This window comes from Durio zibethinus, chromosome 16 (genome assembly GCF_047325235.1).
Source record: "Durio zibethinus cultivar Kanyao isolate XHJ-2024 chromosome 16, ASM4732523v1, whole genome shotgun sequence".
NCBI lineage: Eukaryota > Viridiplantae > Streptophyta > Magnoliopsida > Malvales > Malvaceae > Durio > Durio zibethinus.
The window spans coordinates 20,860,839-20,878,492 of NC_143177.1; the positions used below are offsets into that span (position 1 = coordinate 20,860,839).

General features: G+C 30.8%; 3 protein-coding genes across 10 annotated transcripts; all 3 read left to right on the plus strand.

Moving 5' to 3' along the window:
- The first annotated feature begins 3,222 nt into the window (after positions 1-3,222).
- On the plus strand, positions 3,223-6,888 carry LOC111295019 (putative galacturonosyltransferase 3). Of its 2 annotated transcripts, XM_022888379.2 has the most exons (9): positions 3,223-3,429; positions 3,727-3,779; positions 3,873-3,915; positions 4,102-4,143; positions 4,222-4,359; positions 4,629-4,772; positions 4,853-5,190; positions 5,275-6,220; positions 6,451-6,888. In XM_022888379.2, exons 1-9 carry the CDS (start codon positions 3,367-3,369, stop codon positions 6,724-6,726), a joined length of 2,043 nt encoding a protein of 680 aa, XP_022744114.2. In that variant the 5' UTR covers positions 3,223-3,366; the 3' UTR covers positions 6,727-6,888. The 2 variants fall into 2 exon arrangements, with proteins under 2 accessions (XP_022744114.2, XP_089601479.1); XM_089745353.1 differs by lacking the exons at positions 3,727-3,779; positions 3,873-3,915.
- Positions 6,889-7,335: 447 nt separating this feature from the next.
- LOC111295039 (Tetratricopeptide repeat (TPR)-like superfamily protein) lies at positions 7,336-10,099 on the plus strand. The gene has a single exon (XM_022888390.2). It carries the CDS (start codon positions 7,580-7,582, stop codon positions 9,806-9,808), a length of 2,229 nt encoding a protein of 742 aa, XP_022744125.2. The 5' UTR covers positions 7,336-7,579; the 3' UTR covers positions 9,809-10,099.
- Positions 10,100-10,719: 620 nt separating this feature from the next.
- LOC111295046 (uncharacterized) lies at positions 10,720-14,227 on the plus strand. 7 transcript variants are annotated; one of them, XR_002690763.2, is made up of 4 exons: positions 10,720-12,636; positions 12,787-12,994; positions 13,495-13,604; positions 13,706-14,227. XR_002690763.2 is itself a non-coding variant. In XM_089745354.1 (2 exons), the coding sequence occupies exon 1, from the start codon at positions 10,860-10,862 to the stop codon at positions 12,624-12,626; it is 1,767 nt and encodes a 588-aa protein (XP_089601480.1). In that variant the 5' UTR covers positions 10,721-10,859; the 3' UTR covers positions 12,627-12,636; positions 12,787-12,929. The 7 variants fall into 7 exon arrangements, 1 of the variants encoding a protein (XP_089601480.1); XR_016328671.1 differs by having other exon boundaries at positions 10,721-12,636; positions 12,807-12,994; XR_016328673.1 differs by having other exon boundaries at positions 10,721-12,636; positions 12,807-12,994; positions 13,495-13,599; positions 13,706-14,060.
- Positions 14,228-17,654: the final 3,427 nt, after the last annotated feature.

Consider the following 17,654-nt stretch of genomic DNA (forward strand, 5'->3'; position numbering starts at 1 on the left):
TTATTAATTTAATTATATATATGATATATATTAATAAAATTATTACTTAATGCCTTAATTTTATAAATCTACATGTAATTCTGGTATGATTTTCTTTTCTTTTTTTGCTACTTCCTAATTAAAATAAATAAATTTATTTAATTAAATAAATTTTGTAAAAAAAAATTATAGATATAGAGATAATAAAATATCTTATATCGCAAAAATTTTTATTTGATTTTATCTAATATGTATAAATTTTTTAAAAATAAGATTAGATTAAAGTTTTTATCAAATCGAAACCAGATTGATGTAAGTTTAAGATATTTCATTTTACTTTGAGTATATATATATATATATATATTATATTAATAAAGTTATTATTTAATATTTAATTTAATAAAATATTATATTTATTTCATCAATCTATTATATAAAATTTTCTTATTTTAATTTTTATTTTACATTCATTTATGTTTTTATTTTTGTCATTTTTAAATTAAATAAAACTTTTAAAAAAAATGGATATGTCAACGTATTATACATATTAGTTGTTTTCTTTTTTTTTTTTTAAATTATATAAAATTTGCAACAAATTGAACTAATAAATAGGGATCGCATAACAATTCATATTTAATTGTTTCAATTCCACTCGATCTAATATAATTTTTTTTCTTTTTTTTGGTTTTTTATAGTTTTTCCTTTTTCTATTGTTTGTTATTAGAAAAAAAATTGTAAGAAAATAATATCAATAAATGCATTTACATAACCCTTATTTATTTATTTCTTTTCATTTTTTTAATTAGATTAATTTTATATATAACAAATCAATTAATAGATAAAAATGACAAAATAATCAATATACAATAAATTTTTAATACAAACAATCAATACCTTAAATCATCTCAATTTAATATATATATATATATATATATATATATATATATATATATATATATATATAAAATGGGTATCGAATCAATCGAAGTCAGTTTTTTTTATAGAAAGCAAAAACAAATTAAAAGCTCATTATAGTGCTTTGCTCTAAACCACCTGTGACATATATAAAAATATATGTTTTATTATTTATTTAATTTATTTTATATATGTATTATATTAATAAAATTATTATTTTATATCTTTATTTAGTATATTAAAATTTAAGTTCAATTTGAATTTCAGCATAACACCTCAATGATTTTTTTTAATATTTTAAAAATTTTTATTAATAAAAATATTATTTGATACATTAATTTTAAAAAAATCAATATTTTAAACTCAATTTTGATATCTACTAGCTCTCAAATGAGCTCCATTTTTTTTTTTTTTTAGTTTTTTTAATTTTTCTTTTTTTCTTTTTATGTCTTTTTAATTAAATTAATTTTGTAAAAGAATATTTCATTTGATTTTTTTGTTATTTTTAATTAGATAAATTTTATAATGAAAGGTGTCTACTTATATAGATATAAAAATAATCTGTATCCAATGAATTTTAATTCATCTTGATTTTATAGGAGATAATTTTTTTAAATCATATCAAATTATAACTAATTGAGATTTTTTTTTTATAAGATTCGAGATTGAAATTGAAGCGTGTCTAGTATATATCGTCTTGATTCATTTTAATATATATAAAGTATATATTTTGTTATTAATTTAATTTTATATTTATATATGTATTATATTAATAAAATTAATATTTGATATCTAAATTTCAAAATTTAGTATTTTAAATTTAATAAAAATGTTTACGTAAAATCCTCTATGAGCTTTTTTATTTTTATTTTTTGTTTTATTTTTTACGACTTTTTGTTTTAGATTTTTATTTTTTATTAGATATATTTTCTGAAAACAGGAGGTCAATTTAAGTTTTCACATATCAAATTAATTTGGTTTTTTTTTTGACCTTTTCACTTTTTAATTTATGTAAATTTTACACACAAAAAAAAAAAAAAAAAAAAAACCGATGAACAGGTATGACAACAAAAAGTTTTTGACTTCCGACGCCCAGCTGGTATCCACCTAGCATTATATTATTCTCGAATCTTTTACTCCTTCTGTTTCATAATAGTTATCTTTTATTGGCTTTTGGATCAAATTAATTTAATTTTGATCATTACTTTTAATAAAATTAAAAAAATTATAAATATTTTAAAATAATATTTACAAATTTTGAGTTTTAAAATTTTCAAAATATATTTTTTAAAATTTTAATTGAATATATTATTTTAAAAATGAAAGTCAAAGCTATATTTATTTAATAAAAAATAAAATAAGACAAAATAAGTATTATTTTTTTCTCTATAAAGATAAGTATTATTTTTTATTTTAATAATATCCCTCAAATAAGTATGAAATTAGTGGTGTTTGTATTTGGGTTTTAATAGATTTAATTGATTTAATTGATTTGATTTGATTAATCAATCGATTATTGAATTAATTTTAATTTATCAATATAATTTTAAAATTATTTTAATTTTTAATTAAATTAGTTAGAAAATAGAGTTAAGTAAAATTTTAATTGAAATATAAAAAATTAAATATAAAACTAAAAATATATAAAATAGATTATTTTATTTTATAAGTCGTTAAAATTTTTAATTTAATACTTTAATATTTAAATATTTTGTTAGATGATTTTGTTTAATTTATTTTAAATATAAAAAATTAAGACATTATATTATAATTTAACATAAAAATATTTTATTATTCAATTAATTAAAAAATTATTTGAATTAACATAATTAAATCCAATCAATTAATTTTTAAAATTAATAAATTAAATGCAACTAATAAAAATAAAATAATTTAATTAACTTAATTTTAAATAATTTAATTTAAAATTGATTAAATTAACCGAATAAACAACTTGCATCAAATTAATTTTATCCCATTTTGAGTGAATTATTATTTTTGTTTTTTTTTTTCGAAACCTAGAAATTCGGAGCGCACCAAATGTCAATTTCAAAACCATATTTTAAATGTTTGACTGAGATTTATAGGATTGCTGTGAACCTAACTACTTTTTTAAATGATATTAATTCGGGTTTTAAAAATCCCTTTCACCTGCATTATAAAATAGAATTTTAATAAAATATAAAAGCGTCAAAGCGGTCGGAGAATTGATAATTTTAGTAGCAGTGTACTGTAGTACTGGTTTTGTGAGCCTCCTACCCTGCACTCCCCTGGCGCACTTTAGCAAAATTCCCGGTTTTAAAGAAACGTGTAGTCCAAGAAGACGACGAGTCGTCGACAAAGGCAATAAAAAAAAAAAAAAAAAAAAAAAAACGACGAAGAAAAGCGATCGCGATTCATAACATATTTAAATCCCGTTCGTCACACTCGCACTGGATTTTAAGCAAAATCCAAAATCTAACCTCTCTCTCGATGGAAGCAGCTTCGAGGACTTTTTGGAGCTTCGATTCCCTGTTACTCACCTGTTTCATGCTTGTATGCATTCTGATATCTCTCGCTCTTTCAAATCTCATTTCTTTTTTCAATCTGATTAATTTGGATTTAAATTAGCCAATTATTATTTTTTTTTAGGGTTTTTAGTGGATCGACTGTAGATATTTTGGATCTTTATGTAATTATTTCATTGAGTTAATATCCATATTAACCGCAACATTATGATAAATTATTAGATAATTATTTGTTTATTTTGTTCTTTTTCTATGCCATTTATTAGTTAATTATTATTTTTAAGTATGTAAATTGACGCCGGTAATGCCTTTCATTTATTTTCAGGTTATTTTCAGTATTATTATTGTTGATGCTGAAGTATCAGATAATAAAACAATGTAAGATCATTTCTAAGAATTAAAAAAAAAATTATAGATTTTTATCCTAATTTTAATTGATCTTAATTATCCGTTTAATGTTATGTCTTTCAGTGGAAGGGGACTGAAGGCATCTCAACCACTGTATAACAGAAAGGTTCCTTCATATTTATAGATTTGAATCATGTTGTAGTTTGATTTATCGAAATTTTGAAGTGTTTCATGACTAATCACGGTGTGTGATATCTCTGCCTGCATTCACGGTTTCTTATAGCACAAACTTTTTTCTTTAATATGTTGCACAAACTAACCATTGGTCCGAATGTCGACTGAGCTGGCACAGGATGCATCCTCTGCAGCTCTAATGTTCAATGACAATGAGAAGGTAATGAGTGCAGTTTTTTTTTTTTTTTTGTCTAAACTACTGATATGAATGATGCTCATATAAATTTGTTTCATACAGGATATTGACATAATTGCAACTTACAGTGATGCTTCTGGCACTATTAGAACAAGTAGGGTGAAAATGAAGGACCTGTCTGCTTCATGGGTTCTGGAAAACCCTATTAATGGAGATCTCGACAAACTAAAGGGCTCACAGGTACTTCCATTTGATTATGTAAAACTGTTTTCTAGTAATTCATGGCTTATACCCGAACTTAATATTCCAATGCCTATTCATGGTGGTCCAATTCATAACAGTCAGTATAACTAAATTAAATGTATGAACTCCTACTGTCAGCTTATACATTTTCAGCAGTTATGCGAGCTATGTGGCCAGGAAAAACAAAATTATGTCATCAGTCCTTATCTGTCTACTTTTTCCTTATTCAAGTCCTTTACATCACCAGTTGAGTAATTATTTCCTAGGTACTTAAACTGAAAGATTCATACCAACCTAGCACAAGATTTGAAGAAAATTTTGAACATTTTATAGATGATCATCGGTTGCAAGAAGGTGAAATTCAAAATCATTGGCGGGCATCATGGAGCCCCGTGAAGTTCAAGCGCCAGGTAAACTGTCTGACACTACTGTGTCTTTTCTTTATGCATCTTGCATGGTTCAGATTTGTGATAGTATGTGTACTCTTCAGGTATTGCGGGAAAAAAGGAGGGATCTCCGTACTGCAGAACTTGTTCGCCAAGATAAAGGGGCTGACAAACAGATGGAAGCAACAGCAGCCATTGAGAACTTGAAAAAAATGGACACTGTTGTAAAGGGAAAATACAGTATATGGAGAAGAGATTTTGAAAATCCTAATTCTGATTCTACCTTGAAACTTATGCGCGACCAGATTATTATGGCGAAAGCTTATGCAAACATTGCCAAGTCTAAGAACCAAAGTATTCTTTACAATTCTCTTTTGAAACATATCAGAGAAAATCTACGTGTTATTGGAGAGGCTAATTCTGATGCTGAGCTTCATCCTAGGTATCACTACTTTATGTCCACTGTTTTGTTATCAGGTACATGTATTCTTGGTTTTCATGGAAAAGTATGTTGTTCTATTTCCAGTTCACTTGATCATGCAAAAGCAATGGGCCATGCGCTGTCTATAGTAAAGGATGAACTCTATGATTGCCGCACGGTTGCAAGAAAGCTTCGAGCCATGCTTCTGTCAACAGAAGATAATGTAGGTTCTATGAAGAAAAGAAGCGCCTTCTTGATTCAGCTAGCTGCAAAAACTGTCCCAAAACCACTGCATTGCCTACCTCTGCAGCTAGCAGCAGACTACTTCATTCATGGATATCAGAACATGAAGTATCTTAATAAAGAAAAGCTTGAAGATCCTTCTCTGTACCACTATGCTATCTTTTCTGATAATGTACTGGCAACATCTGTGGTCGTCAATTCTACAGTGCTGCATGCAAATGAGCCTGAGAAACATGTTTTCCATATAGTGACTGATAAGCTGAATTTTGCTGCAATGAAAATGTGGTTTATCTTGAATGCTCCTGAAAAAGCAACAGTCCAGGTTGAGAACATCGATGACTTCAAGTGGTTGAATTCTTCTTACTGTTCTGTTTTACGTCAACTTGAATCTGCCAGGATTAAAGAATATTATTTCAAGGCAAATCACCCATCCTCTCTCTCTGTTGGGTCTGACCATCTCAAATACAGGAATCCAAAATACTTATCGATGCTGAATCATCTTAGATTCTATCTTCCTGAAGTGTACCCAAAACTCAACAAGATCCTATTTTTGGATGATGATATTGTAGTTCAGAAGGATTTGACACCTCTTTGGGACGTTGATCTGCAAGGAATGGTGAATGGTGCAGTGGAGACCTGTAAGGAGAGCTTTCATAGATTTGATAAGTATCTCAACTTCACCAATCCAAAAATCGTAGAGAATTTTGACCCAAATGCTTGTGGTTGGGCATTTGGGATGAATATTTTTGATTTGAAGGAGTGGAGAAAGCGAAACATCACAGCAATATATCATCGTTGGCAAGATATGGTAATGCTTCACTCATTCTTTTCTCACGTTTCAATTCTCTTCCAATTATCTGTTTTCCTTCTGATGCAAAAATACTTTTACCTCAATGCAGAATTTTATTTCTCATGTCTGTCATATCATATTAGCATAATTTAAAAAGCATTTGGGTTATTATAGATTATGAGTTTCTAAACATCTTTGTTCTCAGTAGTGTCCTGAAAATTGCCACTGATGAAGAAACTATTTTGCAGAATGAGGACAGAACTCTTTGGAAGCTTGGCACATTGCCGCCAGGATTGATCACTTTCTATAACTTAACTTATCCACTGGATCGAAAATGGCATGTTTTAGGACTTGGGTATGACCCAGCACTCAACCAAACTGAGATAGAAAATGCAGCTGTCATCCATTACAATGGAAACTATAAGCCCTGGTTGGATCTGGCTGTCGCCAAGTACAAGTCTTACTGGTCTAAATATGTGAAGTTTGATAACTATTACCTTCAACTCTGCAACATAAGCGAATAACAATTTTTTCACTTTTTCACACTCGTAATTCTTTTATTACGGTAAAGAAAAGAAAAGGGAAATTTCTTTTATGTATTTCTGTTGCTTTGATAGGAATATCATCATTTTCCTTTGTAATATTTATTTAATTAGCTAGATATGCCTTTTTTTTTTCATTTTTAACTGATGCCTCAAGTTCCTTCCACTTACAAAGAATTTAGGAGTAAAGCGTAAACTAATAGAAAGTTTGACTATCAGGTTTTTATTAATATAATTCATTTATTAAGTTTAATAGATAATTATGATACAAAATACAAATATAATAAAGAGAAATTTTTTATCACAAATATAATAAAAAGGAATATGGTTCGTTTATAAAGCGAAAATATAAATGATGTTATTAAAGTGAAAATATAAATGATGTTTATAACATGAAAAAGCAAATGAAAAAATGTTGGTCAAATAATTTGTTTAATTTTTATTAATTTATTAAGTTTAATAATTAATTATAATTAAATAATTTACCAACATATTCAATTTTTATTAATTTATTAAGTTTAACCTAATTGCAAATAATATTTTAAGTTTTGTTAACAACAAATCAGGTCATTTTATTAAAAAAATAGTGCGAAATTAAATTTGGGTTACCCGTCCCAATGGATTTACTTCAAAATTCATCAGTCGAAAGTGCCCATCTGATCTTTTCTCTTTCTGTTTAGTACCAATTCGGCAATTCATGCCTTAAGCTTGCACGCGGTGGAAAAAGAAGAGTTGAGGAAATCCTTTTCTGCAAGCTTCAGCTGTTTCACAAGCCAGTTTAACGGAGATAGGCAATGTTAAACTTCTCAATTCCTATTATATATTCCGATTTGCCATGCGCTTTCCGACAAACCTCTGGGGTTCAGAGCTCCCAAGCTTGAGCTTGAGAATCAAGGAATCATCACGTGTTGGGAAATGGCTAGACGTGCTATCTCACTATCGGGAGATGCAGAGATATGGAGTTGAACCATCAGATCCTTCAGTGTACCCTCTCATTCTCAAAGCATGCTTGAACCTCTCCTCCAGATATGGGAAACCCATGCATGCACATTTGATCAAGCAGGGTTATGATTCATTTGCTTCCATTGGGAATTCCATTATGGACTTTTACTTGAAATGTGGGCACTTGGAATCTGCATTGGGTGCTTTTCATTGCATGCAAAACAGAGATTCTATTTCGTGGAATATTATTATTTATGGGCACCTTAATCAACGTGTTGTTGAAGAAGGTCTAAGGTGGTTTAATAAGGCTAGGGTAGCTAGGTTTGAACCAAATACCTCCACATTAGTGCTTGTAATTCAGGCATGCCGCAGTATTGGAGCTTATTCTGAAGGTTTAGAAGTTCATGGATACATGATTAAGAGTGGATTATGTGCCATTGATTCTATTCAAAACTCCATGTTGAGTATGTACGTGGACATAGACTTGGGGAGCGCACGAAAGCTTTTTGATGAAATGTCCAATAAAGACGTGATCTCTTGGAGTGTGATGATCGAGGGTTATCTGAAAAGTGAGGAAGCAGAAATTGGCTTGAAGTTGTTTCGTGTAATGGTGTCTGAGGATGGGATCCAACCGGATGGTGTAACTGCAGCAAGTGTTCTAAAGGCCTGTGGAAGATTAAAAGATATTCATATGGGAAAGTTGGTACATGGAGTAGTGATCAGAAGAGGAGACAATGATGATTTGTTTATAGGGAACTCCTTAATTGATATGTACTCTAAGTGTAAAGATGTTGGTTCTGCCTATCAAGTTTACAGGGAGATGTCTCGAAAGAACAATGTTTCATGGAATTCTATCTTATCTGGATTTGTCCTCAATGAGAGGTATTCAGAAGCTTTATGGTTGTTTAATTCGATGGCGGAGGAAGGAGTTGAGGTAGATGAGGTGACTCTCGTGAATTTTCTTCAAATATGCAAATATTTTGTGCACCCGTCCCAGTGCAAGTCTGTTCATTGTGTAATAATCCGACAGGAGTATGAATCAAATGACTTAGTCATAAATTCTTTAATGGACGCTTATTTGAAGTGCAATCTTGTTGATCTTGCATGGAAGCTTTTTAATGGCTTGAAGGGAAGGGATGTGGTGTCATGGAGCACGATGATAGCTGGGTTAGCTTACTGTGGCAAGCCTGATGAGGCAGTCAGGGTCTTCAGTGAGATGAGCAAAACACAGGAGAAGCCCACTGTCATTACCATCATAAACCTTCTTGAAGCATGTTCTGTTTCAGCTGAACTGAGAAGGTCAAAATGGGCCCATGGAGTTGCAATCAGAAGAGACATGGCAGCCGATGTAGCTGTTGCAACTGCAATTGTTGATATGTATTCAAAATGTGGCGCCATTGATACCTCCAGAAAGGTCTTTGATAAAATGCCACAGAAAAATGTAGTGTCATGGAGTGCCATGGTAGCAGCATATGGTATGAATGGTCTTCCTAGAGAGGCATTGGCACTGCTTCCGGAAATGAAATTGCAGGGTCTGAAGCCAAACTCTGTGACTACTCTCTCAGCACTATCTGCATGTAGTCATGGAGGGTTAATTGACGAAGGGTTTACTTTTTTAAAATCAATGGTCAACGAGTATGGGATTGTCCCCGTGTTGGAACATTATTCATGCGTGATTGACATGTTGGGTCGGGCAGGAAAGCTTGACATTGCAATGGAATTGATTAACCAAATCCCTGATGGTCTTAAGGTCGGTGCAAGTGCTTGGGGAGCCTTTTTGAGTGCCTGTAGAAGCTATGGAAACAGTGAGCTTGGTGCAGGAGCTCTCTCTCATGTTCTTGAGCTGGAGCCCAAGAACTCAGCAGGATATTTGCTTGGATCAAGCATGTATGCTGCTGAAGGATTATGGGAAAACGCAATGAGAATGAGGCGGTTGGTGAAAGAGAGAGGGCTGAAGGTCTCAGCTGGTTACAGCTTGGTTCATGTTGGAAACAGGGCTTGTAGATTTGTTGCAGGGGATTGCTCCAACCCTGGGTCTCAAGAGATAAACATCATGGTTGAGCAGCTACATAGTTGCATGAATATTGAAGAAGGGATTCACTTCGGTGTCCTTGAATGCTGAAGTATATTTGGATCTTCTCGTCAGCATGAATCATGATGTTGCGATGGAATGATCTAGTTCAACAATGACAACGAATGATCTAGTTCAAGAATGACGAGGATTGATATTCGATACAATCAGCAAGTATCTGGTAAGGCCTGCTGAAGCTAGGATTCATTATAGTACTTTTTTTTAGAAAAAGGATTCTTGATAATACTTGAATTGTAAATTGCAAGGAAAATGAAATTTAAGTATTTTATTTATTACTAGATCTGAATCATGTAGAAATGAAATAAGTTCAATATCGTAGTATTAGTTTTTGGGTTATTTTTTATTTCATAATATGATAATTTTGGATATGAAAGAAAATTGATACAAAAAAAATGATATAATTTAATTGATAAAAATAAAAAATATTTTCATATTTGACTTAGAATTATAATATGATAATTTTGGTGATTCATTATAGCATTTTTTAAGGAAAGAATTCATGATAATACTTGAATTGTAAATTATAAGGAAAATGAAATTTAAACAGTTTATTTATAACAAGAATCATGTAGAAATAAAATAAATATAATAATGCATTATTATTTTTTAAATTAATTTTTATGTTTTATAATATGATATTTTTGGATACGATATAAAAATAATAAAAAGATATAAAAATAATAGATTTAAATCATATATGTATTTGATAAAAATAAAAAATATGTTTTATATCATACGTATTTACGTGAATTATAATATGATAAATTTAATACTTTATACATGTTTTGACACAAAACATATATGACATGAGATGCATGTGTAATTGTATAATTTGAAATAAAGAAAATACACATTTGATTTGGTACATTATTTTATACTATAGATAATACCTAAATATTGCACAGTAGAAAAAGCGTAAAACAACTTATTGAAAATTTCCCACATCAAAACCCTAATTTCTATTGGCCAAAAGAAACCCTAATTTCCCATAATATCATCTCCACAAATTCACAAGAATACGAACCCTACCTACGTGTCGAACCCTAAAACTTCCTCCCGCCGCAATCCGAATGGAACCACAATGGCACGCGGTCTGAAAACGATGCCGGACCGCACTCCCTCTTCCCGCAAGCCCCTTCTCTCCGATTGCGCCAGGCTCAAAACTCCAACGTCTTCGGATCCCTATCCGCTCAAAAAGACCCGGGACCTCCCCGACTTAACCGAATGCCAGGCTTGTGGATCCCGAACCGGCAACGCCAGCGGTAAGAACCGAATTCAAGTGCTTTACAGCGAGTGGCGCATTGTTCTTCTCTGCCCAAGATGTTATCATCGCGTTGACTCATCCCAAATCTGCTCTTATTGTTTCAAAGAAGCCTCGGACGAATGCTTTTCTTGTGGTCAATGTAAGCGTTCCCTTCATAAAACTTGTTTCTTAAATTACAAATCTGTTCCGCCGTGGTCATACTCTGTGTGTGGTTCGGAATCTACTGTTTGCATCGATTGTTGGGTCCCCAAACAGATTTCCCATAAAAGGGGGAGTTTGAGGCGCAACAGGAAAGCTAAGAATTCCAACGTTTTAGATGTTAGGGATGTTAGGGGGCCTAAGTTGTTGGAAAATGTAGTGAAAGATGCGAATTGTGCAATGGAGAAGAAGGTTGAGGCGGCGGTTAAGGCTAGGGAAATGGCCGTTAAGAAAGCCGTTGTGGCCCAGCGGGCAGTGGAATTGGCAAGCAATGCATTGGAAGAGTGTAATGATGCTGAATTGGCATTTCGGTTGCATTGGGCAATGAATAGTTCCCCTAGGATTTCAAAGAATATAATTTTGTGTGAAAAAAATGGCCTAGAGCCTTTGATTGATAGTAGTAGGGCTTTCAGTCATTTGAAACTGACTGAGATAGTACCAAGCGAGACAATTTATGCCTGTAGAAATAAGCCAAATGATATGGCTTATGTACAGCATGGGAAGAAACCACCTAAGTTAGTTTATAAACGGCGGAAAAAGCACAGTGAATCCCAGGAAAAGTCTGGTGCCGAAATAGGAATGAAGGAGAAAGAAGAAAACTGTTGTAGTGTGTTGTCAAAGCCAAATGATATGGTTTATGTACAGCCTGGAAAGAAACCACCTAAGTTAGTTTATAAACGGCGGAAAAATCTCAGTGAACCCCAGGAAAAGACTGGTTTTGAAATAGGAATGAAGGAGAGAGAGGAGAACTGTTGTAGTTTGTTGTTAAAGCCAAATGATATGCTTTACATACAGCGTGGAAAGAAACCACCTAAGTTAATTTATAAACGGCGGAAAAAGCACAGCGAATCCCAGGAAAAGTCTGGTGCTGAAATAAGAATGGAGAGAGTAGAGAACTGTTGTAGTTTGTTGTCAAAGCCAAATGATATGGTTTATGCACAGCAGGTAAAGAAACCACCTAAGTTAGTTTATAAACGGCTGAAAAAGCATGGTGAATCCCAGGAAAATTTGGGTGTTGGAATAGGAATGAAGGAGAAAGAAGAGAACTGTTGTAGTTTGTTGTCAAACTCAAGTGTGGTTGATAATAGCATGAACCCTGAGTCTAAACCTTATAATTACCTAGATGAATCTACTGCCTTTAAGGATATGTGGTCCAATGGGAAACTTGTTCAATATGTGTTAATGTACAGTAGGAAGAAATCAAACTGCAACGAAACTCCAAATGGAAAAACCAAGTTCCTTTACGAAGGCTATAACCTTGAAAGTGAGGCTACATCTCCACAGCTACCAGAATCTTTAATGATTCCAACTTCTACACCCCAGTTTTCTGGTTTCCCTCATCCAGCCTCAGCTGGTGCAAGTGACTTGTGTGAAGATCACTCCTAAACTGAAAAAGGTAGTAGAAAGCTCTGCCTTCATGTTTTACTTTATTAATTTATTGTTGTTTTCTTTCTTTTTGACTGGCAGTTAGTCTCAATTGTTAGGGAAATTTGTACTCAGTTGCCTGCCTTATTTTCTGATTTTACTTTGTCATTATTCATCACAGCATTGTTTTGCTTGTGTTAGATAGTGGATTATCTTTCTGGGATGCTTTGAATATTCCCAGCTCTGCTTGGTGCCCTTCATGGTAGTTGGTTATCATAATTGCACCAGTGGAGGAAAAGTGCTGTTGAAGATGGACTTTTGACTTTTGGAGGTTCTGGTTGCAGTTTAAAAATTGTCTTGTGGTCATGGGACTATCCACATATTGGATGGTAAGTGCCTAATCTTTGTGTCTTCTTCCTGTGATTTTGGAGTTGTAATTGCCCCTAAATCTTGTTAGTTGTGTCCATTGAGTGGCAGTTTCAAGAAAATCTCATAATTTCTTCTAAATTATTGGAAAATGAAAGCGGGGATCCTCATTCTAAGTGTGAATCTTGCAACAAGAAATAATGTGTATCATGAGCTATAACATCTGAGTCCTCTACATCCTAAATAAGAGTTTTTGCCAACTTCTAAATATTTTGCAAGTACATATTTGATGATTGGATGAAAATGTTTTTTTGAATACAGTTGTAGATGTTTGTCATGACATATTTTGAAATTTTTAACACATTGAGCAAAGTGTTCCTTTTTATGGCAAAAATATTCCCTTATATTTTGTGTTATTATCTATGAAATGAGTTCATTGCATTGTTTTCATAGTAGTTCTGCTAATGATTATCCTTGGATAATTGACAATGTAAATTGAATCTAATACCTTACATGGTTATAGCCACTGCAAGATGATTAACTCATTGCAAAAAAAGCACTTGATGGTAATCTGTCACCAACTATTGTCCCCTGAAGAGTGAAGACTAATGGAATAGCTGCAAAATAGGTAAGGTAGGTTTACTATCTAAACACTTCAGGAAAGAGCTTAAATGTGAGCTTTGCCTCTTTTCTCTAATGGCTTTTAAAAATTTGCGATTTTTGTTGTTCAACAGTGCTCAGTAAGAGGCCATTTTGTTGCAAGGGATTTGATCTTGGCTAACAAGCACAAAAGCAAGGTTCAATGTTTAAAGTGGTTACATCATGCAAAATTGCTAAATGGAAGGATTTTATCTGTATCATCTCTTGAAGAACCTTAGTTAGGCAAGATCGTGACTAGGTAATGGCCCTTTTTGGTTCATCTCGACTCAACATTTTTTAGTCAAATTTTAATGTTAGACAACTTTTCACTTTATATTAGATGAAGCTTCTTGGAAATCTATTAGAGAATGTTTTAACATCAAAGGCATTATATTTGTCTTAAGATATTGTTTCGTTGGATATAGAGATAATCAGCATTTGTTCTGATGAGAAACTAATTTTCAATATTTTCCTTTTTCCAAATCTTATCTGTTTCACAACTCCTGTAAAATGCTTGCCTGAGCTAAACAAGCTGGCATTCGTTATATGTGGTTTGAATATGATGAATTTGCTTTTAGTATGTCAAAACCAATAAATTTTCCTTTTTTACTTAACCACATAGTATACTTTGTCTTAGAATTAATGGAATGTCCCTGATTTTGTTAATATTTCCTTTTAAGAGTATGATTTGTTGACTTTTTTTTTTTTTATAGTTTTTTTTACACTTAACATGGACTGTGATACACATCTTGCATTCCAAGATGCATATGAGTTGTTGGGCACAAAATTGAAGGCCTAGTTGCCTAAATATCTATATAACTGAAATTCTCTATGGCTATGTTTGGTGTACAGGATTATAATAAGATAAGATAAGATAAGATGATATTACGAATGTGATTAGATTAAATAATGTTATCTTATTTTGTGTTTGATGTATGCAAGGATTATGATAAGATAATTTATTTATTTGTCAAAATTATCCTTCCTTAAAGTTTATACAACTTAAATTATTGATATAACTTTTAATGATATAATTGTACATGTAAGTTTAATCCCATGGATTAAAAATGATCCTCTCCACTTGGGGAGGATTGAAAAATCCTATTGCAAGAGGATGATTAATCTTTCTTATAATCTTAGCTTTTCTTTAGATAACTCAAACACGATATAGGATGATTATTATCCTATTCTATCTATCGTCCTATGCACCGAACATGACCTATAGATATGCAATAAAATGTGTTCATTTGAGTAGCTTGCCTTGTCTTTGCCTACCAGTACATGTCAGAAAGGCTTCTAATTGATCTTTTTGAATGGGTAATTAGATTGTTATTGCTTCATATCCTTTTGCATTTGTTTGTTTGTCTCGGACATATTTTTATTGATTTATTCAGATATTTTACAATCTATTCTCAATTAGTTTGAATTTGTTGGAATTTTTGAGAGGAATAATGACACAAGTTTGCATTGAAAGATGATAATGAGTCTTAGGACATATAAACAACATTGCTAAAGGTGTTAACCTTCTTAAAAAGGAAAAATAGGAGAACTAATTGAATTGCCAATCTGAAGCTTTGTTTGGCTTCACTTATAGCATATCACCAATGCCTCTTTGATTCACTATCCTCTAAATACAATATGGTAGCAAAGACTTAAAAATTAGTAATGGCTGAAGAGAGTGAAAGTAAGCAAATTGTTGTTTTTCTAGTTTGACTCACAATAATCGGTTCAGAGTTGCTCAGTGTGATTATTTTAAGGCTCCTTGGTGATGTTGGCAATCCTTTTTTAGCTTTTCTGCTAAGCCTTAGGCTCCTGTTTATCAACCAGTTGCTGGTAACATAAGTCTATTCAGAAGCCAACGCTAGAGCTTTCTTCATTAATTGACTCTGTTGGACATAACTGTACTGGCTGTCTAAGGTTGCAAGTAGCCTTGTAGTGCCCAAAATACTTAGTGAATTGATCTGTCAGTTTTTGAGTTTATTTACACTGTTTGGCCTCCAGTAATTCTTGTTCTCAAATTTTGGATATTCAGCTCGGGGTTAACCTGTAACAATGAATGTGTCACAACAATCGATTTCATGTAGATGGAGTATTATTTCTTGGTGTTTTAGTTTCTAAATTGAAATATATTAAGAATTAGCCTTAACTGCTTGTAGTTTGTATAATATTTTCATAATTAGAAGAGTTTCATGATTTTCTATATATCATTTTAGTGTGCCAAAATGTTAAAGTAGTTGCTCATGATTATAGGAAAATTGTATGAACGCTCTTTCTAAGATGAGACCATGACCTAGGATTGACTTTCTGGAAGTTATCCAATATGCTTAAAGGTTAAAACATGTCCTGAGAAAGTCATTTTCCTCCGAATATGCTGTAGTTGCTTTAACCATTTTTGAAGAGAAGGGTGCTTTCCATCGACATCCCTGGAAGTCAAAAGTTTGGCTTCTTTTATTTATTTATTTATTTATTGAGATGCCATGTCCAAACCCTGGTTGAAAGTACTAGAACGGTCCGAACAAAGACCGAGGTCGAATAAGAGTGATCGGCATTACTTTTCGAGAGATCAGAAGACCTTAGGCGCTTCATAAGGTGAAGCTTGAACTTGTCGTAGGTGAATAGTAGGGTTCGGATGGATTTTCGTTTGTCCTTATTTGATAAAATATATACTCGATTTATTTGATATTAAAATATGATCTTTTATATCGGATTTGATTTGCATGTATATATATATATAATTACAAGTGATTTGATTCAAAATTAATTTAATAATTTTAACTTAATAAATATTCATAAAATATTATTTTAATATAAATTATATTTTAATTATATATAAATATATGTAAATATAATATTTTTATTAAATTAATATCTTAAATTAAAATATTAAATAATAATTTAATTAATATAATATATAAATATAAAATTAAATAAAAAAAATATATATATATTATATATCATATCAAGATTAATTTACTTAAAATTCAACTTTTACCCGATCTCAACTTTTTAAAAAAATTGATCCACTTTAAAACTCGATTTAAAATAAAATCTTAAGAGTTGGTCGAGATTTGATGGATTTGGGCATATTTGCTACTCTTAGGTGAATCATTGCGATCAATTCCCCACTTCCAAGTTGCCTTTTGTAGAGAGTATTTTATTTTCATTTTTTTCGTTATAATTTTATAGTTAATCAATTATTATAATTATAAAATTATGTAAGAATTTATTACTTAAAAATATAGATTTTACATAGTATTTTATGGATTTTATATAATGTTGAATTATATTTAATTAATTACTATACAATCATTATAGATTACATGTTCTTTTTTTCTTATGTCCAATTCTAACAAGTGTGGGTGGATTATTGCAATCCATTCCCAACTCCTAAGTTGTTTTTTAATCAAGATAATCATGGATTGAATCTTAATTGAAATTGTATGAATTGAATCTTTTATTAAAATTAAAATTTTAATATTTTACAAATATATCAATCAAATTTTGATAACTCTAAAAGGGAATTTGGTTTATGAAATTTTAAATTTCAAAAGAAAATGTGGATTCGGGGTGATTTTTAATGGCATTAGATTATTAAATTCTTATGTTTAGTTAGAAAGTAAGTCAGATTACTTAATTATGTATGTTTACTATAATATCTTTTATTACATAACAAGCACAACAATTTCTCAATAAAAATAATCGACGAATAATGCGTTTTAAATTATAAAAATATAGTATTCGAGTATTTAATTATAGAAAAAATAATTAGTCATCAATTATTGTGTTAATTTCATACAATAATTGATTATACACATGTTTCAAAAAAATTGTAATGAACAATTATTGCATTTAGTTTTAAAGAAACGCAATAATTGAATATTTAAAAAAAATTACAATGAACAATTATTTAAAAAAATTCAGTAGCTGATTATTTTAAATAAATTACAATGATAAATTATTGTGTTTATCTTAAAAAAAAAACATAATAATTGATCTTTTTACATGTTTTAAAAATATTATAATAAAAAATATTACATTTAACTT